This window comes from Carassius auratus, chromosome 34 (genome assembly GCF_003368295.1).
Source record: "Carassius auratus strain Wakin chromosome 34, ASM336829v1, whole genome shotgun sequence".
Taxonomy (NCBI): domain Eukaryota; kingdom Metazoa; phylum Chordata; class Actinopteri; order Cypriniformes; family Cyprinidae; genus Carassius; species Carassius auratus.
The window spans coordinates 11,189,174-11,215,782 of NC_039276.1; the positions used below are offsets into that span (position 1 = coordinate 11,189,174).

Below are 26,609 nucleotides of genomic sequence, written 5' to 3' on the forward strand. Positions count from 1 at the left end.
AATCATATGAAGATGAAGTGCCTCGCGTCACAGACACATTTCAAAAGACAGAATATGATGACAAGACACACTGTTGATTAATGTCATGTCTGTCTGAAAATAATTACTTCCACACTTCATAAAAACAAGGTGCTCATGTTATGTTCAAGCCCGTACACAACAGAATACACACGTGTGTACACAAATACATAGCGAGGAACATAAAACATGGTGGATTATAATACTTCAGAATGAACAAACAAACAAAGAAATGGATTGGTCATCTCTAATGGACAAATGGTTACTAAGAATGTTTCTATTGAGACGTTTCCTTTCACAGCATTTGACTTCAGTTTCCTTTTGTTGGTGATGAAAACCCTCACATGCCCCAGCAACTGTGATTGATTGTAGATTAAGTCAGCATGTTTGATCACCCTGCATGCACAGGCAGACTTAAAAGTGAATGTAAGTTCTAATCATCTGAAAAGCAGTCACTTTTCTGTGGCCACTTGAAAGTGCACATGGATCAAAGGGATAGAAAACTTTGACAGCTCTCCTTTAAAAAAAAAAAAAAAATTGATATCTCTATAACCTAAACCTATAGTGAACGGCACAACATGGAACGCACAGTGAATTGATCAGGGTACAGTATGTAAAAGAAATAGTTGTATTCACACAAGTGCAGCATATTGCTTTTTTCAGTATCTTAGTGTAGTGTGTCTATATATATATATATATAGGCCTATTCATTAAATCCCTCTAAGAATGCTTAGAATGGATAGATAAATAATAGGTAGAAATTATACATTTCTGATTAAGATTCTAATATCAACAGATATGGCTCAGTAAATATTTGAATCACTTTCCAACATTAGAATACGTGAAGAAAATGTAAAGAGAGAAAAAGAGAAGAAAAACACTAAGAGATCATATCAGGGATCCCTTTGTAATTCAGCTCACTGGCTGCCCTCTCCTGGTGACTTTAGGGATTGTTCAATTGCTGTCATGCTAGGATGATTGAAAAATTGGTACATTGGTAACACTTCAATAAAAAGTTTGAATTCATTAACATTATGAATGCATTAGGTATCATGACCTAACTATGAACAATAGTTTAACAGCACTTATAAGTGTCAACTACCATTACTGTATTATGAGCAAACATAAATAGTACAAGATATCATGAATAGAACAATAGCATATTTATAATTTACCTAGATTTAAAGATGCTTTGAATTGTTGTACATTCAAAAGTTTGGGGTCATTGGGATTTTTTTTTTTTTTTGTTTGTTTTTTTTACGAAAATAATGAATACATTTGTACAGCAAGGATGTCATAACATTGATCAAATCCAACAGTAAAGACATTTAGAAAGTCACAAAAGATGTATGTTTCAAATAATTGACTCTATATTAATTAAAGAATCATGAAACAAACTGTATCAGGGTTTCCACAAAATTATTAAGCACAAAAATAAGCATATTGGAATGATTTCTGAAGGATCATGTGACATTAATGGCTGCTTGAAATATAATATAATTTTATATTATAATATAAATATGAATATTATATTATATATAAATATGTGATTATTTAAAGGGGGGGTGAAATGCTCGTTTTCACTCAATATCCTGTTAATCTTGAGCACCTATAGAGTAGTACTGCATCCTTCATAACTCCAAAAAGTCTTTATTTTTATTATATTTATAAGAGAAAGATAGTCTGTAACGATTTTTCCGGGATAAACACGAGCGCCTAGAGGCGTGACGTGTGGGCGGAGCTAAAGAATCACGAGCGCCAGTAGGCTTTTGCGTTGAGAGCATGTGAAGCTGTGACACAGACCCAGAGGCTGAAATTTAACAAGAGCAGCATCAGCAAAGGCTTATATGTGTGGTATGTACTGAAACTGTATATCTTTGCTTAGCGGTTTTGGAAAATGACTAAGTTCCACTTTATGTCGTCTTTTTTTTTTTTTTTTTTTTTTTTTTTTTTTAAGCTGTACATGTGGAACGTGCAGTTTGATGACAACATTGCATGTTGTTTACTTGATGTGCTTACATGCTGATAGCGAAGTTAACAACACAGAGATATTTGAAGCAGTTTTACTCACCGCATGTGGTTCCAACACACGATCGTGACCCTTTTTCGTTGGGACTGCATTATCCTTAAGAAATAAACGATGTGCAATCCGAAATGCAGGGAACAAACAAAAACACTTGCACAACTCCGTTGATGCTCTGTAAAAATAAACTCCATCCACTGGTCCCTTAATGCTGTTTCTCTTTTGGTAATCTGTGCAGGGTTGTCTTGCCCTGGCAACCAAAAACACACTTCTTTTGTGACTTTTTGCGACGCTCTGGCTCTGATCAGGCTGTGCTCAGCCTCTCAGTGCTCTGCTATACTGGAGCGCGCGCTCTTCCGGCAGAAGTTCCTTAGGACCCATATAAGGAAATTCCGCTCCATCTAACGTCACACAGAGCCATACTCAAAAAAAACTTTCCGAAACTTGTGACAAACCAGAAGAGGTTTTTTTGGAACAAAAATACTCCTTCAAATGTACAACTTAATTTTTGAAACTTTGTCTATGTTTAGCATGGGAATCCAACTCTTTAACAGTGTAAAAAACTCAGTATGCATGAAATAGCATTTCACCCCCCCTTTAAATTAGATTTTTGTAAGTTGTTTTACATTTTAATATCTATTATATATTATATATATTATAATATATATTATAATATCTTTTTTTTTACTCTTATTTTTTTATTAAATAAATGCAGCCTTGGTGAACCTAAGAGACTTTGAAAAAACATTACAATTCCTACTGACCCCAAACTTATGAATGGTAATGTACATTGTTAGTTACCAATGTTACCAAATGCATTAATTAAATTAAGTGTCATCAAAATAATTAGCGATTGGACACACTGATGTTTGCAAAGATGCTCATAGATACAAAGTGAAGGACAAATCCAATGAACAGTGCTGTTGTACTGACCATAAATGACATCAGGCTTCATAGTTCAAAAGCAATCTCACAAAATGAAAAGAAAACAGAGCATATCCTAGAAAGTTGTGAGAGACTACACCTCCAGAAATCCACTATAAATAGAAGAGGTATCAGAATTATAGAAAACAAAAGTTTGGACTGTGTAACAGGGTGAGGAGGACCAGGCCAGCTCACCTCTGTGGTGCTCAGAATGAGTATATTGCTCTTCTGCCTCAAGACCCTCATTATCCAGATTTACACGTATTTTCCTAATTATTGAGTCAATGTGATACAATTCAGACAAATGTGGAGAATAGACTGCACCTGCATTTTTCCTATCAAATTCATTCATTAAAACCATCAGCTAGGAGGAATAGAAGATATAATTACCCAAAATGAACATTATGATAGATAGTTTGTTGTGTAATCTCATTCGCTGGTGTGTTAACCTGTAAAGGGCAACTTCTGAAACCTCTGGAATCACTGGCCCAAACTCTTCGCATTAGAAGATCGACTTAATCCTTCTGAAATAGTCTGGCTCTTGATGTAAATGTAAAAAACTGTGCAAGCATACCACTCACGGTCAAGCTCCCCTTCGTATCTGTCTGAAGAACACGTAGAGCCATTCCACTCTGTGTTGCTTCACATTGTAGATGAGTGACAAGCAGCCATGTGAAAACACGCCACACGGATGATTCGGAAAGGGAAAATCAGAAAACAAACCATTTGTCCGTGTGAAATAATCCTTTGAACAGACATGAGACAATCAACATCCTGGACTCCAAATGTTTCAGGCTTGTAGATGAGCCATGTCCCTCCCTGAATGGACCCTGTTTAGCTCTGTAGATGTGGGGAAAGCATCATGCTCCTCCACTGCTTGCTTTATCCTCTCTTTCGTTCTTTCTCAGGGGCAGGGATGGCCGTGTCTGTGTCCAGCCCAGCTGAACACTACTGGGGGAGATCCAGCTCTCCCGTGTGTGAATGAGTGGATGGGTTCAGACCAGCATGTGTCTGCGACGGTGCAGGGCCAGATGGTCTGAGCGAGAAAAGCTTCGGTCGCAGTCCCCACACTTAAAGGGTTTGACCCCTGTGTGCTTACGGTAATGCCGCGTCAGCTCGTCCGAGCGGGCGAACTTCCATGTGCAGCCATCCCAGGTACACTTGTATGGCTTCTCACCTAGTAGAGATAATGAAATAATAACCTTACTTAGGCAAAAATAAACACCACTGTTATTTTACAAATATTAAGGAAATTGTAAAATGTGAAGAAGCAAATTCATCTACATCTTGGATGGCCTGAGGGTGACCAAATTTTCAGCAAATTTTTGGGTGAACTATTTCTTTAACCAGAAACAATACTCCAAATTCAAATAAACTGATAGTGAAACTAGGTGTACAGATTGCATTTGTGTGCTGACAAACCTGTGTGTGTCCTCCTGTGTGCCTTTAAATGGGAGCTCTTGGTATAAACTTTATTACAGCCTGCAAAGTCACACCTATGGATGCGTCGTTTCTTGGAGTCTGGAGATTCAGGTGGCTGTGGCCGTCGAATGCTCTCAATACTGAATGGTGACATGGAACTGAGAGAGAGAGAGATATTTTAATCTTAAAGGCATTCAAATATTGCCAGCTGACTTTATTCAGCAACCTAAGATTTTAACTGAGACAGCTCCATGTATATAAACTAACTGCTGCCATCATGTGGTAACAATATAAAACAACAACTTTTCCAAGCAGTATTTAAGACCTTGACCATGTGTTTTCCTCATAAAGTGGGTTAAGATTTTAATGTTTTTTTTTTATATATTTTTTTTATAATAATTATCTTAAAATGAAAAAAAAATGCATATTTCTGATCAAAAAAAGTCATATTGTGAATTATTATTATAATGTAAAAAAACGGTTTTCTATTTTTATATATTTTTATAATTATTTTATTCCAGCGATGGCAAAGCTGATTTTTTAGCATCATTACAGTCTTCAGTGTCACAAGACCCTTAAGAAATCATTCTAATATGCTGATTTGCTGCTAACATAACATTTCTTATCATTCTAAATGTTGAAAGCAGGTGTGCTGCTTAATATTCTTGTTAAATTTGTTTGTTTGATATATATATATGTATATGTAAATATATATATATATATATATATATATATATATATATATATATATATATATATATATATATATATATATATATATATATATATATCAGAATTCTTTGTTGAATAGAAATATCAAAAGAGCATAATTTATTTGAATGGAAATTCAAATAAATTCATTTTTTTTATTATTAATTTAATGCATTCTCGCTGAATTAATTTCTTTAATGAAAATCTTATTGACTACAGTTTTTACTACAAATAAACTAGTAAAGTTTAAAAATTCAAAAAGAGATTTAACTATTAGCACACACATTTTCACAATTTGCCATCCGTCAAATATATGAAAATATATATATATAAATATATATATATATAAAAAAGAAATGCATTCATCACTTATTCATTTTACATATTGTTAACTAAAAAAATAAATAAGGTTCTTTGATTTCTTGCCCACATTGCTAATGTTCTACTATAATATATCACTAGATGGTGCTGTAGACCTGATGCATTTTGATGGCACAACCCAAATACTCAAGAGGCCAACTTTTTTTTTTCTTTTCTTACAAGACAAGTCATAATTCTTACAGAGATGTGACATTTGTTGCTTGTTAGTTTGCTTTTAGCAACATCCAAGGGAATGTCTTAACATACTTATTCCAGTCAATGTTACAAAATATTATACGATCAAATAAATAAAACTGTACAGTACTAACATGCTGCCTGTTGTGATTGCTGTGAGAAAATGAATAATGGACTAGCTTTCAGACTGAACGCTGGCTCTCATTGAGAGGATCTGTACATATCAACCAATGAGCTCACTGAACTGTTGGAGAAGAGCGGAGAGCCACGTAAGTGTGAGGACATGCTGTGTCTGAAAGCAAGAGAGTGTAAGAGTCATTTTATTCCATTTCTCCCATAAGTAGAAAGAGAGGAGAGTCTAATTACATTACATTGTCCTCGCTCGCCTTCCCTTCTAAGGTAATAAGAGCTCTATGTCCCTGCTTTGCTGATTGGCATAGGCTGGGCCTGGCAATAAAGACCGAGGGGGCGGAGCCAGACAACCCCTCCAGTGAACTGTCTCCACCACACGCAGCCCACTTCCTGTTTCTCCCCTGCTCCTGGGTCACCTGTTGGTGTTGATTTGCTGCCAAGCGAAGGCCTAGCGGAAATAAGCCAATGTGTCAGAAATGAGGCTGAACTCTCTCTCACTGCCTCGAGCAAACACACACAGAGGGTGAAAGAGAGAGAGAGAGAGAGAAAGAGACCCAGGAGGGGAGAAGTGAAATTGAGAAGAGGAGACAAAGAGAAGCGGAGAAAGAGGCAATGAGCCAAACAGGTTGTTTTTTTTTTTTGTTTTTTTCTCTCAGGGAAATTACAAGAGAGTGAGAGAGTCACAGAGATAGTTTAGTTGGTGGCAGATAAAAATGGAGGGGGGTTGATGTTAGAAGCAGAGTTCAGAGGGAGCGAGGGAGCACGAAGGGAGTGATAGGATTTACAGTGGAAAGACTTCAGCGGAGAACTCTCAGGATGTTTACAGTCAGATATATTTCAGAGGGGACGCCGCTGACATAAATAGTGAAACAGAAGTCTGACTCGCAGAAAATGACTTGAAAATACATATCCACCTGACAGGTTCAGATGGTTATTCTCCTTGATGTAATCAGGGATTCACCTCAAATCATCATGTCTAGATGCATGTCCAGAACACATCAACCAATTTATCTTTTCATTCAGTCAATAAATGATTCAATATATCTATATATCTATATCTACTGTATATTTACTGTGTGTGTGTGTGTGTATATATATATATATATATATATATATATATATATATATATATATATATATATATATATATATATATATATGACCCTGGACCACAAAACCAGTCATAAGTGTCAATTTTTCAAAATGTAGATTTATATATCATCTGCAATCTGAATAAATAAGCTTTCCATTGATGTATGTTTTATTAGGATAGGACACATTTGACCGAGATATAACTTTTTGAAAATCTGGAATCTGGGGGTGTCTAAAATCTAAAGAAAATCACCTTAAATGTTGTCCAAATTAATATATATATATATATATATATATATATATATATATATATATATATATATATATATATATATATATATATATATATATATAATTTTATTGATTGATTGATTGATTGATCAATGGCTATAATTTGGATTTTGGAGGGGAATTCTTTTTTCTTAAAACATACACATGGATTTCTGTATTACAATTGGCCCACATTTGATATAAATACCAGCTAAATCCATTATTGGTAGATCTAAAATATACAGTCTATAATATACCAAGCATCATGTCTCACACAGGTCCTTCACAACACCAATGTGCACAGGCACCAGATGTCCTCTAGATTCAGGTGTGGTGCAACAATGTTAGGCTGGTACTGGGATGATCCCCCGGTTTGGATGGAACCTGACTTTGCCCAGTTCAACCCTCACTTCTCCCAGCACAAAGAGGACACTATGCTACTTATAGTTCATACTCCACTGGCACTTTTATCCCCTCTTTTACTTAAAATTTTACTTAAATCTAAGTTTTTTGTTGGGTCAAACCACTGATTCAACCATGTCTGTTTTTGTGCAGAGCTCTGCCGCCCAGATGATGCCTAGACCTTTAAAACAGCTCTTGTGTGAACCCTGCATACCCCTGTCATCCTGGCTTTGTGGTTTTGTCATTGTGTTTCTGTGTGGAGGGATGAATGAATTATTCTGTATGTTGGAAAATGGCTCAGAATGAACTGAGCTCTTGGTCTTTTTGTTTCTAATCAGAGTGACCAGCGAAGTAAGCTTTCTGCTCAGGGCTCAGGGTGTCCTCTGATATACTCCCTAAAACATGTCACAACAAGACCTGTATCTCATCCAGTCTGCAGAGAGGAATGACAGAAAGAATCAAGATTACTGTACTACTGTTAGTCTACTCTATGTGCTGTAAAAAATGAATATATATCATAATATATAAAACTATACATATAAATATACAATTATATACAGAGAGAATTAATAAATATGAATATTATTTAAATAAGTACTTATAAGTAATATTTTATACATAAATCACAATTATTTATATATATAAAATATTAACAATATATTCTATAAAATGTATTTTACATATTACAAATATTAATATTTTACCAATAATTAAATATAAATAACAAATTCCACAAATAATTCACATTTTGGTCATTGTCAAATTAATAAATAAATTGTAATGCTGCAGTGATTTTATAAACTACATTATAATATAAGGTATGCAATATAGGATTATTAAACCAAAAGGAAAAAGTCTGAATGAAAAGGGGCTTATTTTATATTATGGTTGGGATTGAAGCTCAGTGCTATTCTTTGTTTTACGATAGAGCTATTCTTTTAAATCAGTGCTAGATGACGGAAAAATTTATTTAAAATCTTAATATCTGTAGAAATGTGTGTCCAATATCAGTCAACAAAAATAATAATAATAATATTCCAACAGGAATTCATGGATAATGCAACACACCCAAACACCCAACACAGAAACCCACATAGATGCATTTGTCACTTAAGAAGCTCTCAGAGATGCAAAAGTTGGCCAATGACTTCTCGTCTGTTTATCTGAAACTGATATCAGCAACTTAAAGGCAGATATCAGCACATAACGGCATCTGGCCTCCAGTGTTAATTTCGTTGACGAAGACTATGACGAAAAATATTCGTCAACTAACCTTTTTCACGGACGAAAACTAAATAAAAACTAAATAAAAAGTCAGATATGATGACGAAAAACGTGACGAAATATAACTGACACTTTAGTCAACGAATAAAAATTAGACGAAAATATATGGGAGGGACGAATGGAGAAGAGATCCAATCAGAGCGAATCTTTGAGGGTAGGTTGATCTATGCAGAAGCAGCCGAGCCATTTTAAAAAGCCGCGGCAAATGCAAGCGCAACAGCTAAACAAACGCAGGAGCAGTTACACAGAAAAGAGAACAAAGATGAGTTTGCAGAAATTCGCACAGTTTCGAGGACGTTTTCATAACAGTTAAGTTGTTTACACAGGGAACTACACTGCAACCTTTTGAAATGCCATTTGGACCCAAATTTTTATGGGGTCGTAAATGTATCACTGATTATTTTTGTACCTACTTATGTGTAATGCTATGTTTTAATATGAGCATTTATTAAAACAGAAATGTGTATTTTAAGAATACGTTTTATAACGTGCTCCGAGCATTCAACACATCAAGTTGGCTTCAGCCCCGCGATGCAGGAACGCTGAACTGAGCAGATGGTTACGCGCGACACTGAACCGAGATCTCCTTCAGGACATTTGCGTCCTCCTGCACCTGAACGAACAAATACAAATCGCATTTTAAATAAACATAAGAAAAAGAGCGAAAAGTGAAAGAGCTCAATTCAGCAGCGCGGTGTTCTGGTGTTCAGGGAGCAAGCAGAGACGCGTCTCAAAGTCTTCTTGCTTTTGTACCAACAACAAATACATACTAAATATGTCGAAATACCCGTGTTGGAAAGTGTGTTCGAAAAAGTCTGTAGTTATGTCTTCAGTGAAAGTAAAGAGTTGGAAAGAAATCGGGTGCGTATCTTTATAATGGATGCATTTGTCTCTTAAAGTGACCGCGCCTAATTTACTAGCTCTGCTGTCAGTGTCTTTAATGTATGAAAATGAAAGTAAATCACTCACTGCTCTTGATTGAATTACTTTGTAGTTTTAACAAGAATTTATCCAAAGTCAATCCAAAAATCAGATAGAATAGATTATATTGTTTTACTAGTGACTAAAAAATAAAAAATAAAAATAATAGGGACCTGAGCATGTTTTGCTTAAGTGTTTCTTTCTTTAATTGGTAATGCAACCTTTTCACACCACAGACTGAACCAAATTAAGCATTGCATCAGACATTATCAAGATGAATTTGTTGTTCTGACACAGTTTAATCCTGAGTTATTGTCATATTTTATTACCAATTTCTAAACTACAGCAAATAAACTATGATATTGTAAGAAACGTTGAAGGTGTCTGAATACATTTTGGTTTGATTGTGTATTTTATTTTACAGTGAAGACTATGCAGTGCTATTTTAAATGAACAAAAACAAACTTAAAAAAATGTAAACTTTGTGTAAATAGCACAAATAAAGAAATAGAATGAACAAACAATACAAATATAATATATGTGGTTGTCTATTTCAATAATACTGTACTTCATCTTGAAAGAATGTCATATGCATTGCATATCATTCAGGACGAATGCATATCTTTTTCAGAGAGCATGTATATTTTTCATTGAGAGCAGGCCTTATGTTTATTTTATAAATACCATTCCATAACAGACTGATGGAAACATTTAGTCAAATCAACTAATTTGACTTTGTTCTACTAAAAAAAAAAAACTAGACTAAGATTAAAAGACTTAAGACTAGACTAAGACTAAAACTCTTATGATATTTAGTCGACTAAAACTAGACTAAGACTAAAACATTTCAGATGACTAAAATGTGACTAAAACTAAATGGTGTGTTATTCAAAAGACTAAGACTAAGACTAAATCCGAATTCGCTGTCAAAATTAACACTGCTGGCCTCTCACTCAGAGTGCTGTGTTGTGTGATACAGGGCTTCTTTAGCTGCGTGGATATTTAAATGATGTGCAGATTTGGCAGTTCACTCTACTAAATTGGCTCGTCTGGTGGTGAGGACGGCCTTATAGTGGAAACTGAGTCATTTTGGGTCGGATGTGACTGGCCTCTGACAAGTCTGTGAGCCGAGGGGGTTTATTTAGTCCCGTGGGGCCTCGCGGTGCCAGCCAAACTCTGCGTCCACAAATTCGCCTCACAAGACAAGGCATCATTCCTACTGTTAGATGCTCCAGTCTCATTGTAGACTGCATTCTATTGCCTTGCCTTTGTAATTTTCTGGTTCGATTATTGTGCAGAAACACTGACCCAATTAAATGACAATATTCTTCATCAAACACTTCTTCGATGTGATAAATGCTCATTTGTTCTCGTCCATTGAGCCTGCCGTGCTATCTGTGTTATTCTTGTGGCGACGCTGCCCACAATATTATCTTATTTCACATGCTAGAATGAACACAGCTGCACACATGCCCTCTTTCTCCTTTTCTCTCTCTCTCTCTGTAAACAGCCAAAAGCAGCAGCTCTCCCAGTAACACCATTCCTGTAAATCTGGTTAAACTGTGTTTTGGTATTCTGCTGCACTGGGGTAAAAGTCCTAGTAGTGTTCGTCCACAGCACACTCGGACCAAAGGGAAACATTTACACGGTGTCAGAGTGAAGCTTTGACATACAGAGGAATCCTGGAATACTTTCCAAACCATTTGACTAAATAACAGGCTCGGACGGCAGGGTGCTGGTAGGGGGGCCGGATCATGGAAAACTCTTTGGGAGAAGTCCTAGGCTGTTTTTTACAGCCTGCAGGGCTCAAGAGGCTTCTGGTTTTGATCATGTCACTGTCTTTAATGGGAAGACTATACCTCATCTGAGTGAAGACACATGGAGTTGTGCCGCCAAGAATGGGAGGTGATAGCTAATGTAACCGAAGAGCTGGTTTAACAAAGAATGGCCTTCAAAGAAACGCTTCACTGTTTGCAAAAGTGTTGTGATAGGTATTCATTTTCAACTCTTTAATCCATTGAAGGGATAGTTCACTGAAATGTTGTCATTCTGTGATCATGTATACACATCCTTGTCAATCCAAACCTGCATGACTTCTTTTATTCTGTGGAAAACATCAGAAGATACTCTGAAGAGTGTTTCAACTGATTTTGTCCTTACAATTTGCTCACTACGCTTTTGGGAAATGCACCCCAGGCTGGGAACAACATAAAAATGATGTCATTTTTGGGTTAACTATCTCTTTAAAGCAGTGTTTCTCAACCAGGGGGCCCGGCCCACATTGGACCTAATACATTTTTATTTTTATATTTAGCTTTATTAACATATTCTTAATCAAAAATGCTTAAAAAAAAATGAAAACAGAAGGTGCATATCAGCATAAATAGGAAAGCCTTCAAATATTATCTTGGACAAAGGTGGGCTTTGGATTCAAAAAGGAGTTTTCAATCAAACTACAAAGCAGAATCTCCAAAGATACAAAATGAATCCACATCGTTAGCACTATGTACAATACACTATTAGTTGAAGACAGTCAGTGTGCATATGTAGGAGCTTGATTTCCAGTGTAGGCTGGTGTGTTTTTGCGAAAGTGTGTCTTTAGAGAATACTCACTCCTGGACTGCTCGCGCTATAGACAGCGCCGTGGATCCTGTTTCATTAACACTGTCCAAGGTCACGTTTGGCAGGTCGTCATCATCACTGTCACTTTTGATTTGTCTTGGCGACAGGCCATTGTGGTCTGTTTGTGCTGCCGCAGGGGGAGAACAACAGAGGATGAGGTTAGTTATATGTCTGTAATACGAGTATCACCCGAGGCTATTCTCAGGCCTATTCAGAAGCTTACAATATGCTGCATGACACTGAGCACAAATTAGCACAGCATTTCAGGCTGTCCCTTCAACTTTTGGCACCTTGTTGATTTTTTTTTTTTTTTTTTTTTTTTTTTTTTTTGATTGATTATCATTCAAAGGAACAGATTTCAGTCCTTTAAGGTCACATTAATGGTCTTAGAAACTTTATCATGGCTTCATTATTTACATCTGTTACTTTTCATATGCTCCAAAATAATAATAATCCAATGTCATTTCCACCACAGAATGCTGATAAACCCAGAACACTATTTTAAGATGGTGAAAATGACCCTGCGGTTTATTAAATAAATGACTACAGGGCCTAAATGGAACAAACTTAATATTCAACAAATACAATATTAATATTATGATATTAAAACATATTGGTATTAACCAGACACAATACATCAGGATTTATAGCTACAGTAATTTAGCATATACTATTAAGGCAGTAAATACTATTAATTATCAAAAAAATATATAATAATTAAGTTTTACACATTTTTCATCTAATATTTATTTTTCATCATAGTTCTGTTTTCTTTAAGTTATCGTAAATGATTTGTAATAGTTTTAGTTAACACACTGGTAACAGCAGTGGTGTGAAGCGACTGAATCCCAGCCATTTGATGTTTTAATGTGTTTAGATTTGCGGAGAGGCATTTTGGACCAATGATATTTCACCCAAAAGGCCAGAAATGTAAAGGAAAAAAACGTGTTGCTTTATTATGTTGCACATGATAACAATGTAATATTAATACAGCAGTTATTTTTATACCACATGATACATTTCAGGTGTCTGCTTGTTTGTGACTTTGTCATCAAATACAGGTTCAGACACACCTGTATATGTCAATGCTTAAGACTGGTCGTCACAAAACCCCATCTCTGATTACTTGAACTCATTCCCCACAGAACGAGAGCAGCGTCCTTTGTTAATATCACTGTATGTGGGTTAGCTCAGGCTGCAGGGCTGTGCTTCTAATTCGCTGCTCTCTCAGCAGTCTGTCAGACCTGATCCCGGATCAGAGGTGTCCGTGCTGTCTCCCAATCAGCCTTGGGCAGTGTGTCCTGCGGGTATGACACCAGCACAGGCGATCAGATGCCCAGAGAACGTCTAAAGGCAACAGAGCTATGCTGCCACTTGCCCTTTGTTTCTCGGGTGTTGGACATAGTTATGCTGCCAATTTATGAATTTCTGTATGAATGATAAGAACACCTACGATGTCAGCTATATGGTCTCAGGGGCATTTTTGAGCAAAACTCACAATTAGGTCTCTGTCGATTGTCAGTGGTTTTATAGTGTGATTGATTACTGAAAAAATGACATGATTAAGGAAAAATACACAGTAAATCATGACTCATACCCAAATTCCACAAATTTCCTACCATCAGAGCAATTTTTGTGAGCTGCTCCTACAAACAATGGACCTCAGGAAAACCAGACTACATGCTGATATAATTCATGTTCATATACACTATAATCTCTGAAGGATCATGTGATATCGAAGACTGGAATAATACTGCTTATGAAATTCAGCTTTTTTTCCCCCATCAAAGAATAAATTACATTTTAAAATATCTATCTATCTATCTATCTATCTATCTATCTATCTATCTATCTATCTATCTATCTATCTATCTATCTATCTATCTGTATATATGTATATATATATATATATATATATATATATATATATATAGTAATAACATTTCACAAAATTAATGTTATTACTGTTTTAATAATATTAATAAAAATTAGCAAAGAAAAATCACTAAAAAAAAACTTACCAACCCCAAACATTTGAATGGCAGTGTATGTATATATGTACAGTATATCTGTTATATGTATTATAGCAATGCTATAAGAACAGACCAGCACACCATTTTTGAGGAGAACCCACTAGTCACGAAAAGGTTGAATGTCACATGCACTGTCCTAACTTCATACCTATTGCCTTTTACTGTTAGTCATTATCAAATTCAGCACAAAACATATTCTATGCCTTTCCAAGGGTAGTTTAAACATCCACTTTAGAGTGCCACAAACGCTCAGCAAAACTGATGGAGGATTTCAATGAAAGATTAATTGGACACATTACAAGAGCCCGGAGCTCTTCTCTCTCCTTCTCCATTCTGTCTGCTCAGGCTAGACATAAATCAGTTATAGCAGAAGCTATGTTCAAACAGATTTAAAATCATACTTGTATTCTGTTAATGCCCCTGATTATTTTTAGTTCAATAAATGCTTTTTCTAACTTCCAATTTGCATATTATTATTAAAATTGTATTATTGTAGTTTTTTACATTACTTTTTTTTTATAACTTTCTTTACTGAACTGTGCAGCACTTTTTAATGTGCTATATACTTTACATAAAATATGTTAAACTAAATCTGTTTAAAAGAAAACATTAATTTTGAATATACTCTATAGTATGGATGCTGTAGACAGCTACTGTGAATAATCTACTCTGTCTCTGTGGACCGTCTCCCCCATAATCCATTCAGTTTACCTACAGTGCATTGCTTGCCCGGATATTCCTTAAAACAATATCCATATAAAGGCAATGACAAAAGCAGAGTTCATGAAGGTGGTGAAGCAAACCCCATGATTTCTTTCTCCTGTTGTTTCCAGCCACAGCCTGTTTCCATGGTAACTCAGCCGGAGACAGGGCTGTGGAGAAGGGCACACCCCCTCTCCCCCCCCTCCCCCTGGCAACCTGTACATGAGTATGCGTGTGCAAGTGAAAGTGTGCGCTGTCCATTGTGTTTCCAGCTGTCACTGGCCATGACGAAAACATTTATTCATGAACGTTTACTTGTAAGCATTGCCGATCGGTGCACTTCCGAACATAAGGTTCATACTTGTGTCTCTAAATAGTTGTAATGTTACTGGTGGCAGACATAATGTTACAGATGATGATATGCTTACATGACAGTGACTGACTAACTATCATGTAAGCATATCATCGTCTGCTACCATGTTGACCCCTCCCAGGTCCGACCCCATTTCCTCTGTGCTGCTCCAGAGAACTCTGGGTGGAGTCCATGTTGCTCTGTGCCTGACTGCTCGCAGTGCCACCCATTTTCAATATCCGCCCCACCCCATTATGCTAACCTTGTTTTTCCTCTATTTCTTTCCTTGAAGCTGAGCAAGACACCCAGTATTTAAATCCTTCTTCTAGCAGGATGCCCAGCCCTGCCCAACCATTTGGGATGGACACCCTTCCCAGATAAACAAGAGGTTGAGCAACAAACAGCTGCCTTGTCCCCTCCGCTCGGCCCGAACACCATTTGACAGCAACACCCAGAGCATCATGGCTTAGCGCCAGAGTATTAAAACTCGCCCTTCAGGAAGACCAACCCTAAACAGCAGACCCAAAGTACCATCGGTGAGGTCTCCAGAGTTTGGGAAGGCACCATGCAAGATACGTGCTTCTGATTAGGGCATGCGGCGAGGGGCCGAGACCTGTCTGCAGACCCTGTGTTTGCAGAAACCACTTTCATCTCAGTAAACAATGTTCTGTTTGTTAGAAAAGCAACATATGTTGATCTTAAGTGCACAAATATGGGCTTCACAGTAGTTTTAGGTTGGCAAGTTTCATTTCTTGCCTTCCAGACAACTTTTTTTACAATATATATATTTTTTTTCAGTATAAACGTATAAAACTCATATATGGTTGTTTTGTCAACTTTGGGGACTTTAAGCCCTTTGGAAAATGACAATAATTTTTCACACTCTTACTAGTTAATTTAATTTGTATACTAACAGTGTCCATCAGTGGACATATGTGCATTCCAGAATAATTCTTTAACTTCTGCAAAGTAAATTAATCTTTTACTTTATATGCCCACCACTTCAAAAGCAGACAGTGTGTAAGGCCTGTCACCCAGCACATACTCCCTAACAGCAGGAAGTACACATGCAGCTGAAGACAAACAACCCCATATCTGCATATCATTATGAGTACTATTGTGTTTTTCTGTGAGAGATGCAGTTGTCTGAAGCTAGTCTTTCCCTAAAACAAATGTGAAGGAAACAGATGTTTTTAATCAGCTTTCGTTTTTCCCAATTCCAGTTTATTTATTTTCCCCTGTGATCACAATTTCGTAAGATTTCAACATTCCCCTTGGGGCAGGCTGATGTTAAGTGCTTCACTCAGGGGCACACTGGTGATCAAGTCATTCTCAAACTGTCAAGTTATTCCCACTTGCAAACCTCCGACCTTTTTATACTGCAAAAAATAATAAGCACCTTTTGCCTTGTTTTTCAATATAAATATCTTTACATTTTTAAATAAAGATGCATTTACTTGAAAGTGTCATATTTCCAGAAAATGTATCAGTAAAGTGAGTTTTTGCTTTAAACAAACAAACAAAAAAAGTATATCAATGGGGTAAGAACAATCTAGGTTTCCCTTGAGTAAGTGTTTTTTTTTTTCACTTAATTTAGGCATAAACTCAAAGATTTTTTTTTGACAATGTCAGAGTTCATGTTCATGTTCATTTTGCTTCTCGAGTAGATATATATTGTTTTAAGAATGTTTAGGTATTTGTACTTGGAAACTAGATAAAAATACTGAGTCATAAAAAAAAGCAGTGTACAGCAAGTATAAGTGAACCAACAGGAATTATTGAACAATCCAGAAAGTGGTCCTCACCTTTGCCATGGTACTTGGCCTCGTCCAGCAGAGGTAACATGATGGTGGAGTTGAGGGTTGAAGGGGAACGTATGGCTGTGGTGTACATGAGGGGCAGTGACTGCACCACCACAGGGATACGGTGCACCTGGCTGGGAAGTTTACTAGGGCTGGAAGGGGGGACGGGGTGGATGATGTGCAAAAATTGCTGGCCTCTAACTCCATGAGCAGAACCCACCAACGGCCCGGGTGTCAAAATGGAGGGCATTCCCGAGGAGACTGAGGTGATGACGGAAGGTGAGGATGACAATGATGAAGAGGAAGATGGAGAGAAGGCTGAGGTAATGGGTGAGCTGTTGGATGAAGGAGATGATGTCCGTGTCTTGTTGATGGACAGGTCCACGGGCTCTGTCTGGGTCTGAAATTGCTCGGACGAGAGCAGGTCTTCTGGAGGTTCGGCCTTCACTTTGCTGAGCAGGAGTGGCACAGCCTCCATATCAGGATAGCCGTGCACTTTGGGTGACTGTAAGAAACAAAGACCTAATGTTTTGTTAATGACATTTCTGACGGAAACTAAAAAAAAATAAATGAGATTCAAACTATAGTCATTTGTTCACAAATATATCATCACGTTTTCGCAACTGTTGTCTTAGTCTGGAACATGGACAAAATGCAGCTTTCACATCTAAAAGAACATCATTGTGGGGACGTCTCTGTCAACTTCGCATGGGTGTCTGCACAAGAGCACAGCGTAAATAAAGTGCTAGCATTCTTCTCTGCAGCAAGTACATACGGTGAAATGATCGCTCCTGAGCAGGCGGCTAATCATGACAGAGCAGCTCATTAAACTGAGGGGAAAAGTTCTCCAATTGCGACGGCAGATGTGATAAACGGTCCGCTGCAGAATTACATCTCGACTTTGTTTATAGACTCCATTTTCTTTATGCAGACTGAGTGGGCCTGTAACAAATCCACACCGAGCTCATACTATTTTTACTCTGGACACGTGGAGTCACTTACCGACTCGTGAATCAGCAGTATGCTGTACAATATAACTGCATTTGAATCCAAAAATAAACAAATGTCAAGCAATTAAATATGCTGACATGCCTCATAAAAAGCCAGGTTGGGTCATTCAGGGTTCAGAGTGCACTGCCACAGCTCACAAGTCAGGACAATATGACCTCAAGGTCAGGCTTACAATACTGATTTGATTGGGCAGGGAAAGGAGCAGTATTTTTAGAACAGAGACCCCTTTCTGCAAAGTGTGACATTTAACCCATTCATCAAATCATTACTGTATTGTGGGCCAGTTAAAATATTTACATTTTCCATTTGAAAAACTTCTGCTTCTTCAACAATCATTTTTACACCAAACCCCATTAACCCTTTCCCCTAACTTCACTGCATTTTAAGCATTTTAACAATCAAAAGAATTTAAAAATAAATAAAATCAATTAATACAAATATTCTGAAACAAATAAAATGGCAAGATGTTATTAAACAAATACAGAAAACATGGGTTAACAATTAAACATTTTGAGAAAATGTTATATATCTGTTGATTCAGTCGCAAATCAAATAATAACCCTTAGGTGGAATGCTGATTTTTCTACTTCTATTCTTTATTTCATAGGAAATGTGGTGCATGTAATTTTTTTTTCTGTTATAAATGCAGAGCACGGTCAGATTTTTAGGGAATTTTAGTGTTTCAGTCTTGAAAAATGCTGCACAGCTGCACAGACAGGGTGGTAATCAAACCCAGTGAGTGAATTTCTATTAGCATAGCATGCAATCAGCAACCTACTAATGAGGGTTGTATGAAAGAGGAAGGGAGGTGTCGCTAATGACCAATCCGCATCATCAGTCTCGCTATCTAATTGAAAAATCTGCCTCAGTAGTACCTAAGAGATCCTTTGTGTTCCTAGCAAAAGGGAAAACATGTTTCTGGTCAGTTCCTTCAGAAAAACACCTTGGAGCAGTAATGCAATCTCCATGATTCCTGCTGGGGGAAAAAAATTATAAATCACTCAGTAGAGTGTCTGTAGTGAACTCTCGCTCTAGTTCTATTGAATTCTGTGATGTACCCTTCAGGGTATGCTTAAGAGGCTTTACACGGCATAAGATTTTTTGTTTGTTTGTGTGTGTATATAGGACATTGTGCGGATCTTTGCCTGCGGCTACTGTAGCCTCAGGTCTTTGCATCCCCTCTGACAAACCTCCTTCTCAAATAGATCTCATCTCTTTTCACTGTAGTCAGTTTGGCCTTGTAGAGCTCTGAATTTTGAGTCACTGATTTTATTTTGCTCTAAGGCAGGTTCGAAGCACTTGAAGATAAAAATGCAGATAATCAAGAACTGCACTCGTGAGGTGCTCATAATTATTCAGATGGTATCGCTGGCTGATCCATTAGGCTGAACAAATCAAACAGTGTTTCATGAGGAAATGTGTAAAGGAAAGAAAATCAGATGAAACTGTAAACTGTATCAAAGTGAAACTGTGAACTATGGTTTACTGTATCACACATGACCTCCTTTCATACGGAATAAAGTGTAAATCAAAGGCAATGAGGCAGATTCCTGTTCTTGTTTGAACATCACTTTCTGTAGAAAGGTTTTCAAACCTTAATAGCTCTCTCCTCTGTACTTTCCACCTTGGCTCTTTACTGATGACTTTCACTTTATTCAGGGATCCTACGTGAGATATCGGTCTAGCTGGTGAGGGCATATTAACTGGGGCAAAAAATTCTCAGTAAGGTCTTGGCAAGTGGCCACCAGAACAACCACCATTTTTGAGCGATGAGATGCACTTCAAAGAGTCATCGTGTAGGTTGGACACTTCCTGGCGCTTGGCAGGATTTTTACACATATGGATAAATATGTCTATCAGCCTTTTGCAGCAAGGAAGCAAGGTGTTGCTTTGCTGGCTTGAGAAGTAGAACACAACAAGGGTATGTTGTTGGCTCTCAGACGCAGCTTTTCACAAGTTCTCTCTCCAAGAAAATAGTGCATCTATCCATATCCGCTTTTGTGGTTTTCTTTAATTGATCAAATAGTTTGGAGCAGTTCATTGAATGGTGCATCACAATGAATGACTGAATTACTCTATCACTTATGAATTGGGTTTGACCAATATATTCATGTACTTGGCACAGAACCGACTTTATATGCCAAGACATGCATTGCTGAGGTAAAAGCTTAATGATAACGCTGACAGGTTAGTTATATAGTTCAGGTGTTTTTTGTTTTTTTTTAAACTTTTTTAATGCAAAGGACCATGGTCTGGCAATCCCGTTTTCTAAAATATAAATGTTGTTTAGATTAATCATGATTATTTTTATTATATTGACAGCCCTAGCTTTTAACACTAACAAATAAAAACTAAATATATACATTTTTTTTATTTATTTATCTTTAAGATGCACTACTGTTCATAAGTTTGGTCAATTTTTATGTTTTTTTTTAAAGAAGTCTCTTATGCACACAAAGGCTCCATATATTTGATAAAAAAAAAACAGTAAAACTGCAATATTGTGAAATATTATTATAATTCTAAATAACGCTTTTCTATTTGAATATATTTTGAAATATAACTTATTCCTGTGATGGGAAAGCTGAATTTTCATCAGCCATTACTTTTTAACAAATTGTATTTACTGTCACTTTTGATCAATTGAATGAATTCTTGATGAATAAAGGTAAATAATAAATAAATCAAATTAAATAATTTTAATTAAATTATAAATATATTTTAAATGGTCTCCGTGATTTTGCCAAGTACGACACGGATCAACATCTTTTGATTTTAAGCCTAAAACAGATATTTCCTGAAAAGTTATATCTGAATTCTGATTGGTTGATTTTAATGTTTTTCCAGGATCAACAAGGATGTTGATGCAGGAACATGTTGTACTTGGTGAAATTACGCTCACCATTATGAATACCTAAAAATTACAATAAAAAAATTACTGACCCCAATCTTAAACTTCTTATATTCCAAAATTATAGAATTAAAAATTAATAATGTTAAAGTCAGTAAATGTGTTACAAAATGTTAAAAGGGGGGTGAAATGCTCGTTTTCACTCAATATCCTGTTAATCTTGAGTACCTATAGAGTAGTACTGCATCCTTCATAACTCCAAAAAGTCTTTAGTTTTATTATATTTATGTAACAGAGACAGTGGTGTGCCAACTGCTACAAGGTGTTCAAGCAGTGGCGGCACCCCTGCTCTGGATGTACCGGCCGATGGAGGCGTGAAAAAATGAAGTGACGTGCTGATGAAGACAAAAAGTTGGTGTTTATTCCAAAATGTGAAAAACAAAGATTTTCCAAAATGATTCAAATTATATTTACAGTGTAACTCAAAAAGTAGAAAAACATCAAATAAAAAATAGAAAAAAATTGTACAAAGTTTAAATGTACAAACAAAACTTTTGGCTATGTCAATAATTTGACCCAAAAATCAAGCAAGCAACTTTTCCCCGACTCACTCTACGAGCTTCCTTTTACCAGACTGAGAGAAACACTTAAAAAGTATAAGCCCCTCCCCCTAGGACTAAACCATTAAATAATTGATGGTAACAAATAAGTTCAAGAAAGACAAAACAATTAAATAGCAACTTAATTGTAACAAAGGCATAACTATTAGAACTAAAAACATGCAGAAATATACAACCATTTCAAACAACACAAACTAAATTCATTATTATGGTTCACCAAAGCATCAAACAAACACCAATCTCCCCCTCCGGCATGAGACCAATTAAGTGTGCCTTCTATTGGCGGGAAACAGGCATTTAAAAATGGTGGCAATGTGGTGCCTGGGTTTCTTCTGTTTTTTATGAGAAAATGTTCCAGTACGTAAGTATGACTGTTTACTTTATGTAAGTGGATAATTGAAAACAAACATTTAACAACCGGTTGTGTTTGTATTCTTAACAATACACAAATTAACAAAAAAAAATTGACTCACCAAGTGTTTACCTAAACAAAAATGGTGAGAACAGGATCAACACTTAAACAATACACAATCATTTACATACACACACATACCTGGTGTTAACTGGTGTTACATTGCGCAAAACAAATATGTGTTGTTGTATGAAAAGTCTATGCATGCCTAGTGTGTTGTGTTCTAAGTCCAGTGCCAGTCTCTAGTCACAGTGCCCCACTGTGACAATTTATAAGAGAAAGATAGTCTGTACCGATTTTTCCTGGAAAAACCAGAGCGGCTGGAGGCGTGACGTGTGGGCGGAGCTAAAGAATCACGAGCGCGAGTAAGCTTTTGCGTTGAGAGCATTTGGAAGCTGTGACATTACCGTGAGGAAAAACACATCCAAAACAAACCATGGCTAACAGTCAGATTCGGCGTATATTTATGATCCAGAATCAGATCCCGAGGCTGAAATTTAACAAGAGCAGCATCAGCAACGACGTCTCTATGTGTTATGTACTGAAACTGTATATATTTACTTAGCGGTTAGGTTAAGTTCCACTTTATTTCGTTTTTTTTTTTTTAAGCTTTACATGTGGAAAGTGCAGTTTGATGACAACATCGCATGTTGTTTACTTGATGTGCTTACGCGCTGATAGCTAAGTTAACAACACAGAGATATTTGAAGCAGTTTTACTCACCGCATGCGGTTCCAACACACGATCGTGACCCTTTTTCATTGGGACTGCATTATCCTTAAGAAATAAACGATACGCAAATCCAGCGTCAAACTGGGCCTTGTTTGTAAAACAAGCATCTTCGAAATGCAGGGAACAAACAAAAACACTTGCACAACTCCGTCATAAACTCAATCCACTGGTCCCTTAATGCTGTTTTTTTTTTTTTTTTTGGTAATCTGTGCAGGGTTGTCTTGCCCTGGCAACCAAAAACACACTTCTTTTGTGACATTTCGGTCTATCGCTCTGGTCAGTGAATGTCTCTGCTCTACTCTACGGGAGCGCGCGCTCTTAGGAAATTCCGCTCCATCTAACGTCAAACAGACCCATACTCGAAAAAAACTTTCCGAAACTTGTGACAAACCAGAAGAGGTTTTTTTGGAACAAAAATACTCCTTCAAACGTACAACTTAATTTTTGAAACTTTGTCAATGTTTAGCATGGGAATCCAACTCTTTAACAGTGTGAAAACTCAGTATGCATGAAATAGCACTTCACCCCCCCTTTAAATCATTAATTATAAAGTATCATTTTAATTGACAGTCCTAAAGTATACAATACATAACATATATTTCTGCCATTTGTTTCTCTTACAATTATTTCTGAAATGATCTGCAGTTGTCCTACATGATCTGAAAAAATTGGTACAAAAGCTGTCACTGGGGCAGTGCCTTTTGGAAAGGTACACCTCTGTACCCCTAAAGAGTGCACATTAGTACCTTAAAAGTACATATTAGTACCTAATTGCTACATAGTAATACATTTTAAAAATACATTTACCTTATTTTCTGAGTGTGTGAAGTATTTCAGCAAGAATTTTTGTAAAAATACTTAAGACTAATGTATTCTATGTATATTTTAGGGGCTGTTTATAAGAGTGCAGCACCCTCTTACAGGCCCCTTGGGGTCCCTAATATATAGTATAAACAATACATACTCTGATAATGCCTGGAGGACAGCCTGGATGATCATGTACAGTACAAGTGCACTTAGGTAAGCAGCATATGAAGAATTAATGACAAAAAAGAGAGAATGACTCAGTGTCTCTGCATCTGTGCTTGAACCCTGCCAAAATGGCTGCCCTGGCTGCAGTGGCCCTGACTATAAGCCCTGGATGCATTCCTGCTCCAGCTGTGGCTCTCCACATCAGGGCTGCTCCACACACACAAGCACCTGGGAGTAATTAGGGGTATAACAGTGAGGGGGTGAGTGTGTGAGGGGTGAAAGAAGTAGAGGGTGGTATGGGAGTGTAGATTGGAGGTTACGACAAAAATTGTATGAAAAACAACTGTTCTCTTACCCCTCTCTCAGATTCCAGAGGTTCTGCTTTGACTCGGACTGCAGGCATTCCGTCTAGCATTAACATCCTGTTATTGATGGCGTCTGAGAGCCGAGAGAGAGGGAGATAAAAAGAGAAAGGCATGAGAATGCTGCTGCGTGTGACTCCTCTCACCTTTTCCACAACTGAATCAGACCTAGCATGCTCCGAACAATAGCACAGGCTACAATGCAACAGGCAATGATGTCATCAAGGAATGCAGTTAGTAAACAGTCCTGGTTTATGGCCGAGGGTAAACAAACGCATCTGGGCTGTATGTTGGCTGGTATTTTACATCTAAATGACTGTGAAGATTGAGTGACACAGAATGTAGCATAGTAAGAAAGCCATAACACTCAATCATGTCAATGCTGAAGGAATACAGGATAAATACAGAATGAAGTATGATTTTATGTGAATAAACACCGAAAATTCTATCCCCCTTGAATTCCAAAGCCACTCCATCAGCTATATTCCGAATCAGAATACATGAAACCCTAACCCTAACTGTTTCATGTATTCTGATTCGGACAAAGGCACAGTCAGGGAAAAAAACGTGATAAATCATGGAACAAAAAACCCAGTGCTAAAGATTTTTGGTCAAACCACCCAGAACTGCTTACAGCTTAGCCTCTTTGTCGCCATCTCCATTTGAAACATTCAATTGCAGTTATTTGTGGAATTATCACCATTACATGAGTTGCGCATAGCCACGACTCCTCACCACGGATGTATCTAATGTTTGTGGAGTATGTGTGGCTGTCAGTCACCGCACCGGTGTAGATACTGCATTTCACAATTACAGATTCTATGTCTTGGAAGTATGACCAAATTAAAATTTTCACGGGAACGTCATTTGAACAAGTAACATGTCTGCCACTTTTGTTCTGACCAACTGAGGAAAAAAAGCATTACAATAAATAGCACTACAAATGGTGATTAAACCTAACGATCGCTTAAAACGTCTTTTGCTTTTGACTATAGGTGAATCCCCAGTTGTCACTAATTATTGTAGTTTTTACCTTTCTGTATTACAATTCGTCATCAAAATATGTTTAATTATTCCAGCTGATGTGACAAAAGCCTATATATAATCTGTCACCTGCAGCATCCTCACATGATATAAACTCTCCCTTTGAAAAGAAAAAAAATGATTCTAATCCAGCCAAATAAGTAGATAAATAAATGAATAATTCTAAGAAAATCAGTTGTTAGTGTCAGTTTTTTTTTTTGACTTTGATTTGTAAAAATGTTGCTTCCACAACTCAATGTGACATAGAATTATATTCAAGGTAACCAGTTATATCCAAAGTAATAAAACTGATTGGTAAGTTGATTGATTCAGTCATTTATTTAAAAAGAGACATTGTACATTAATAAATATTCAAGTAAATGCAAAGGTCCCTCTGTCTGGTGTTGTTATGCAGAAAATAGAGTAAAATATAAAACACATAGAGCTCACCTAATCCGCATACTCTGTATAACATAGGCTATTTAAAATGATAAATAAATAAATATATATATATATATATATATATATATATATATATATATATATATATATATATATATATATATATATATAGTATAAATAAAGTCTTGCTGCACAAAAAAAAAAAAAAAAAAAAAAAACACATCATCATTGACAACTTTACTGGCTATTAATATGCCAATTCCTAAAACATTTGAATAATTAATAGGATGTATGTTCTAAAAACCCTTCAAAATCCATCCTAGACCAACTTTTGAAAGGTTTTTCAATAATCCGTTCACCGGAAACTCATTAATGTCAGGTGTAAAGGGGGCTGGTATGATTAAATGAATGATACATTTATATAGCGCTTTATTGTGTAATGTTGTACACCCAAAAAGCTTTGCAATCATGTAGGGGTCTCTCCTCAAACCACCACCACTTGGATGATGTGACGGCAGCCACAGGAAAACGGAGCCAATGCACTCACCAAAAACCAGCTACAGGTGGAGAGGAGATAGGAAAGAACATGTAGCATCACCTAGGCGACCAGCTGCATGTCTGTATGGAGCTATGCTAGCAAACACGTGCACACACTCATACAAAACACATCTACATACGAGCACGCAAACTGCTATCATCAGAGTCTCCTGACATTTCTCTTCTTGTATATTCACACAAATGACAAGACTTTCTAACAGAATCTATGTCCTTGTGCAAACTCCCCTCCGGCATCTAAGTCTCGGAACAAAGACCCCAGCCTTGTTACAGCTCTGTGCTTTACAGTGGGCTCTGCTCTACAAGCTCTCTCACACATGAAACAGTGGCCACCTCCCTAAACATCCAAGGGATGCACAAGGACAGCTTTAATGAACTACTGGAATCTGATTACAAGCTAATAT

The 26,609-nt window shown here is 36.8% G+C and overlaps 1 protein-coding gene across 3 annotated transcripts in view; it reads right to left on the bottom strand.

The window, feature by feature from the left end:
- Positions 1-3,649: 3,649 nt before the first annotated feature.
- Positions 3,650-26,609, bottom strand: part of LOC113053170 (Krueppel-like factor 12) — a 37,722-nt gene continuing 14,762 nt past the window's right edge. For all 3 annotated transcript variants that reach the window (XM_026217964.1, XM_026217965.1, XM_026217963.1), the window contains exons 2-6: positions 24,219-24,301; positions 17,269-17,770; positions 12,368-12,503; positions 4,388-4,545; positions 3,650-4,142 (exon numbers count right to left, since the gene is read on the bottom strand). In XM_026217964.1, the coding sequence (XP_026073749.1) occupies positions 3,961-4,142; positions 4,388-4,545; positions 12,368-12,503; positions 17,269-17,770; positions 24,219-24,284 (1,044 nt within the window). In that variant the 5' untranslated portion in view covers positions 24,285-24,301 and the 3' untranslated portion in view covers positions 3,650-3,960. The remainder of the gene's footprint in view (positions 4,143-4,387; positions 4,546-12,367; positions 12,504-17,268; positions 17,771-24,218; positions 24,302-26,609) is intronic.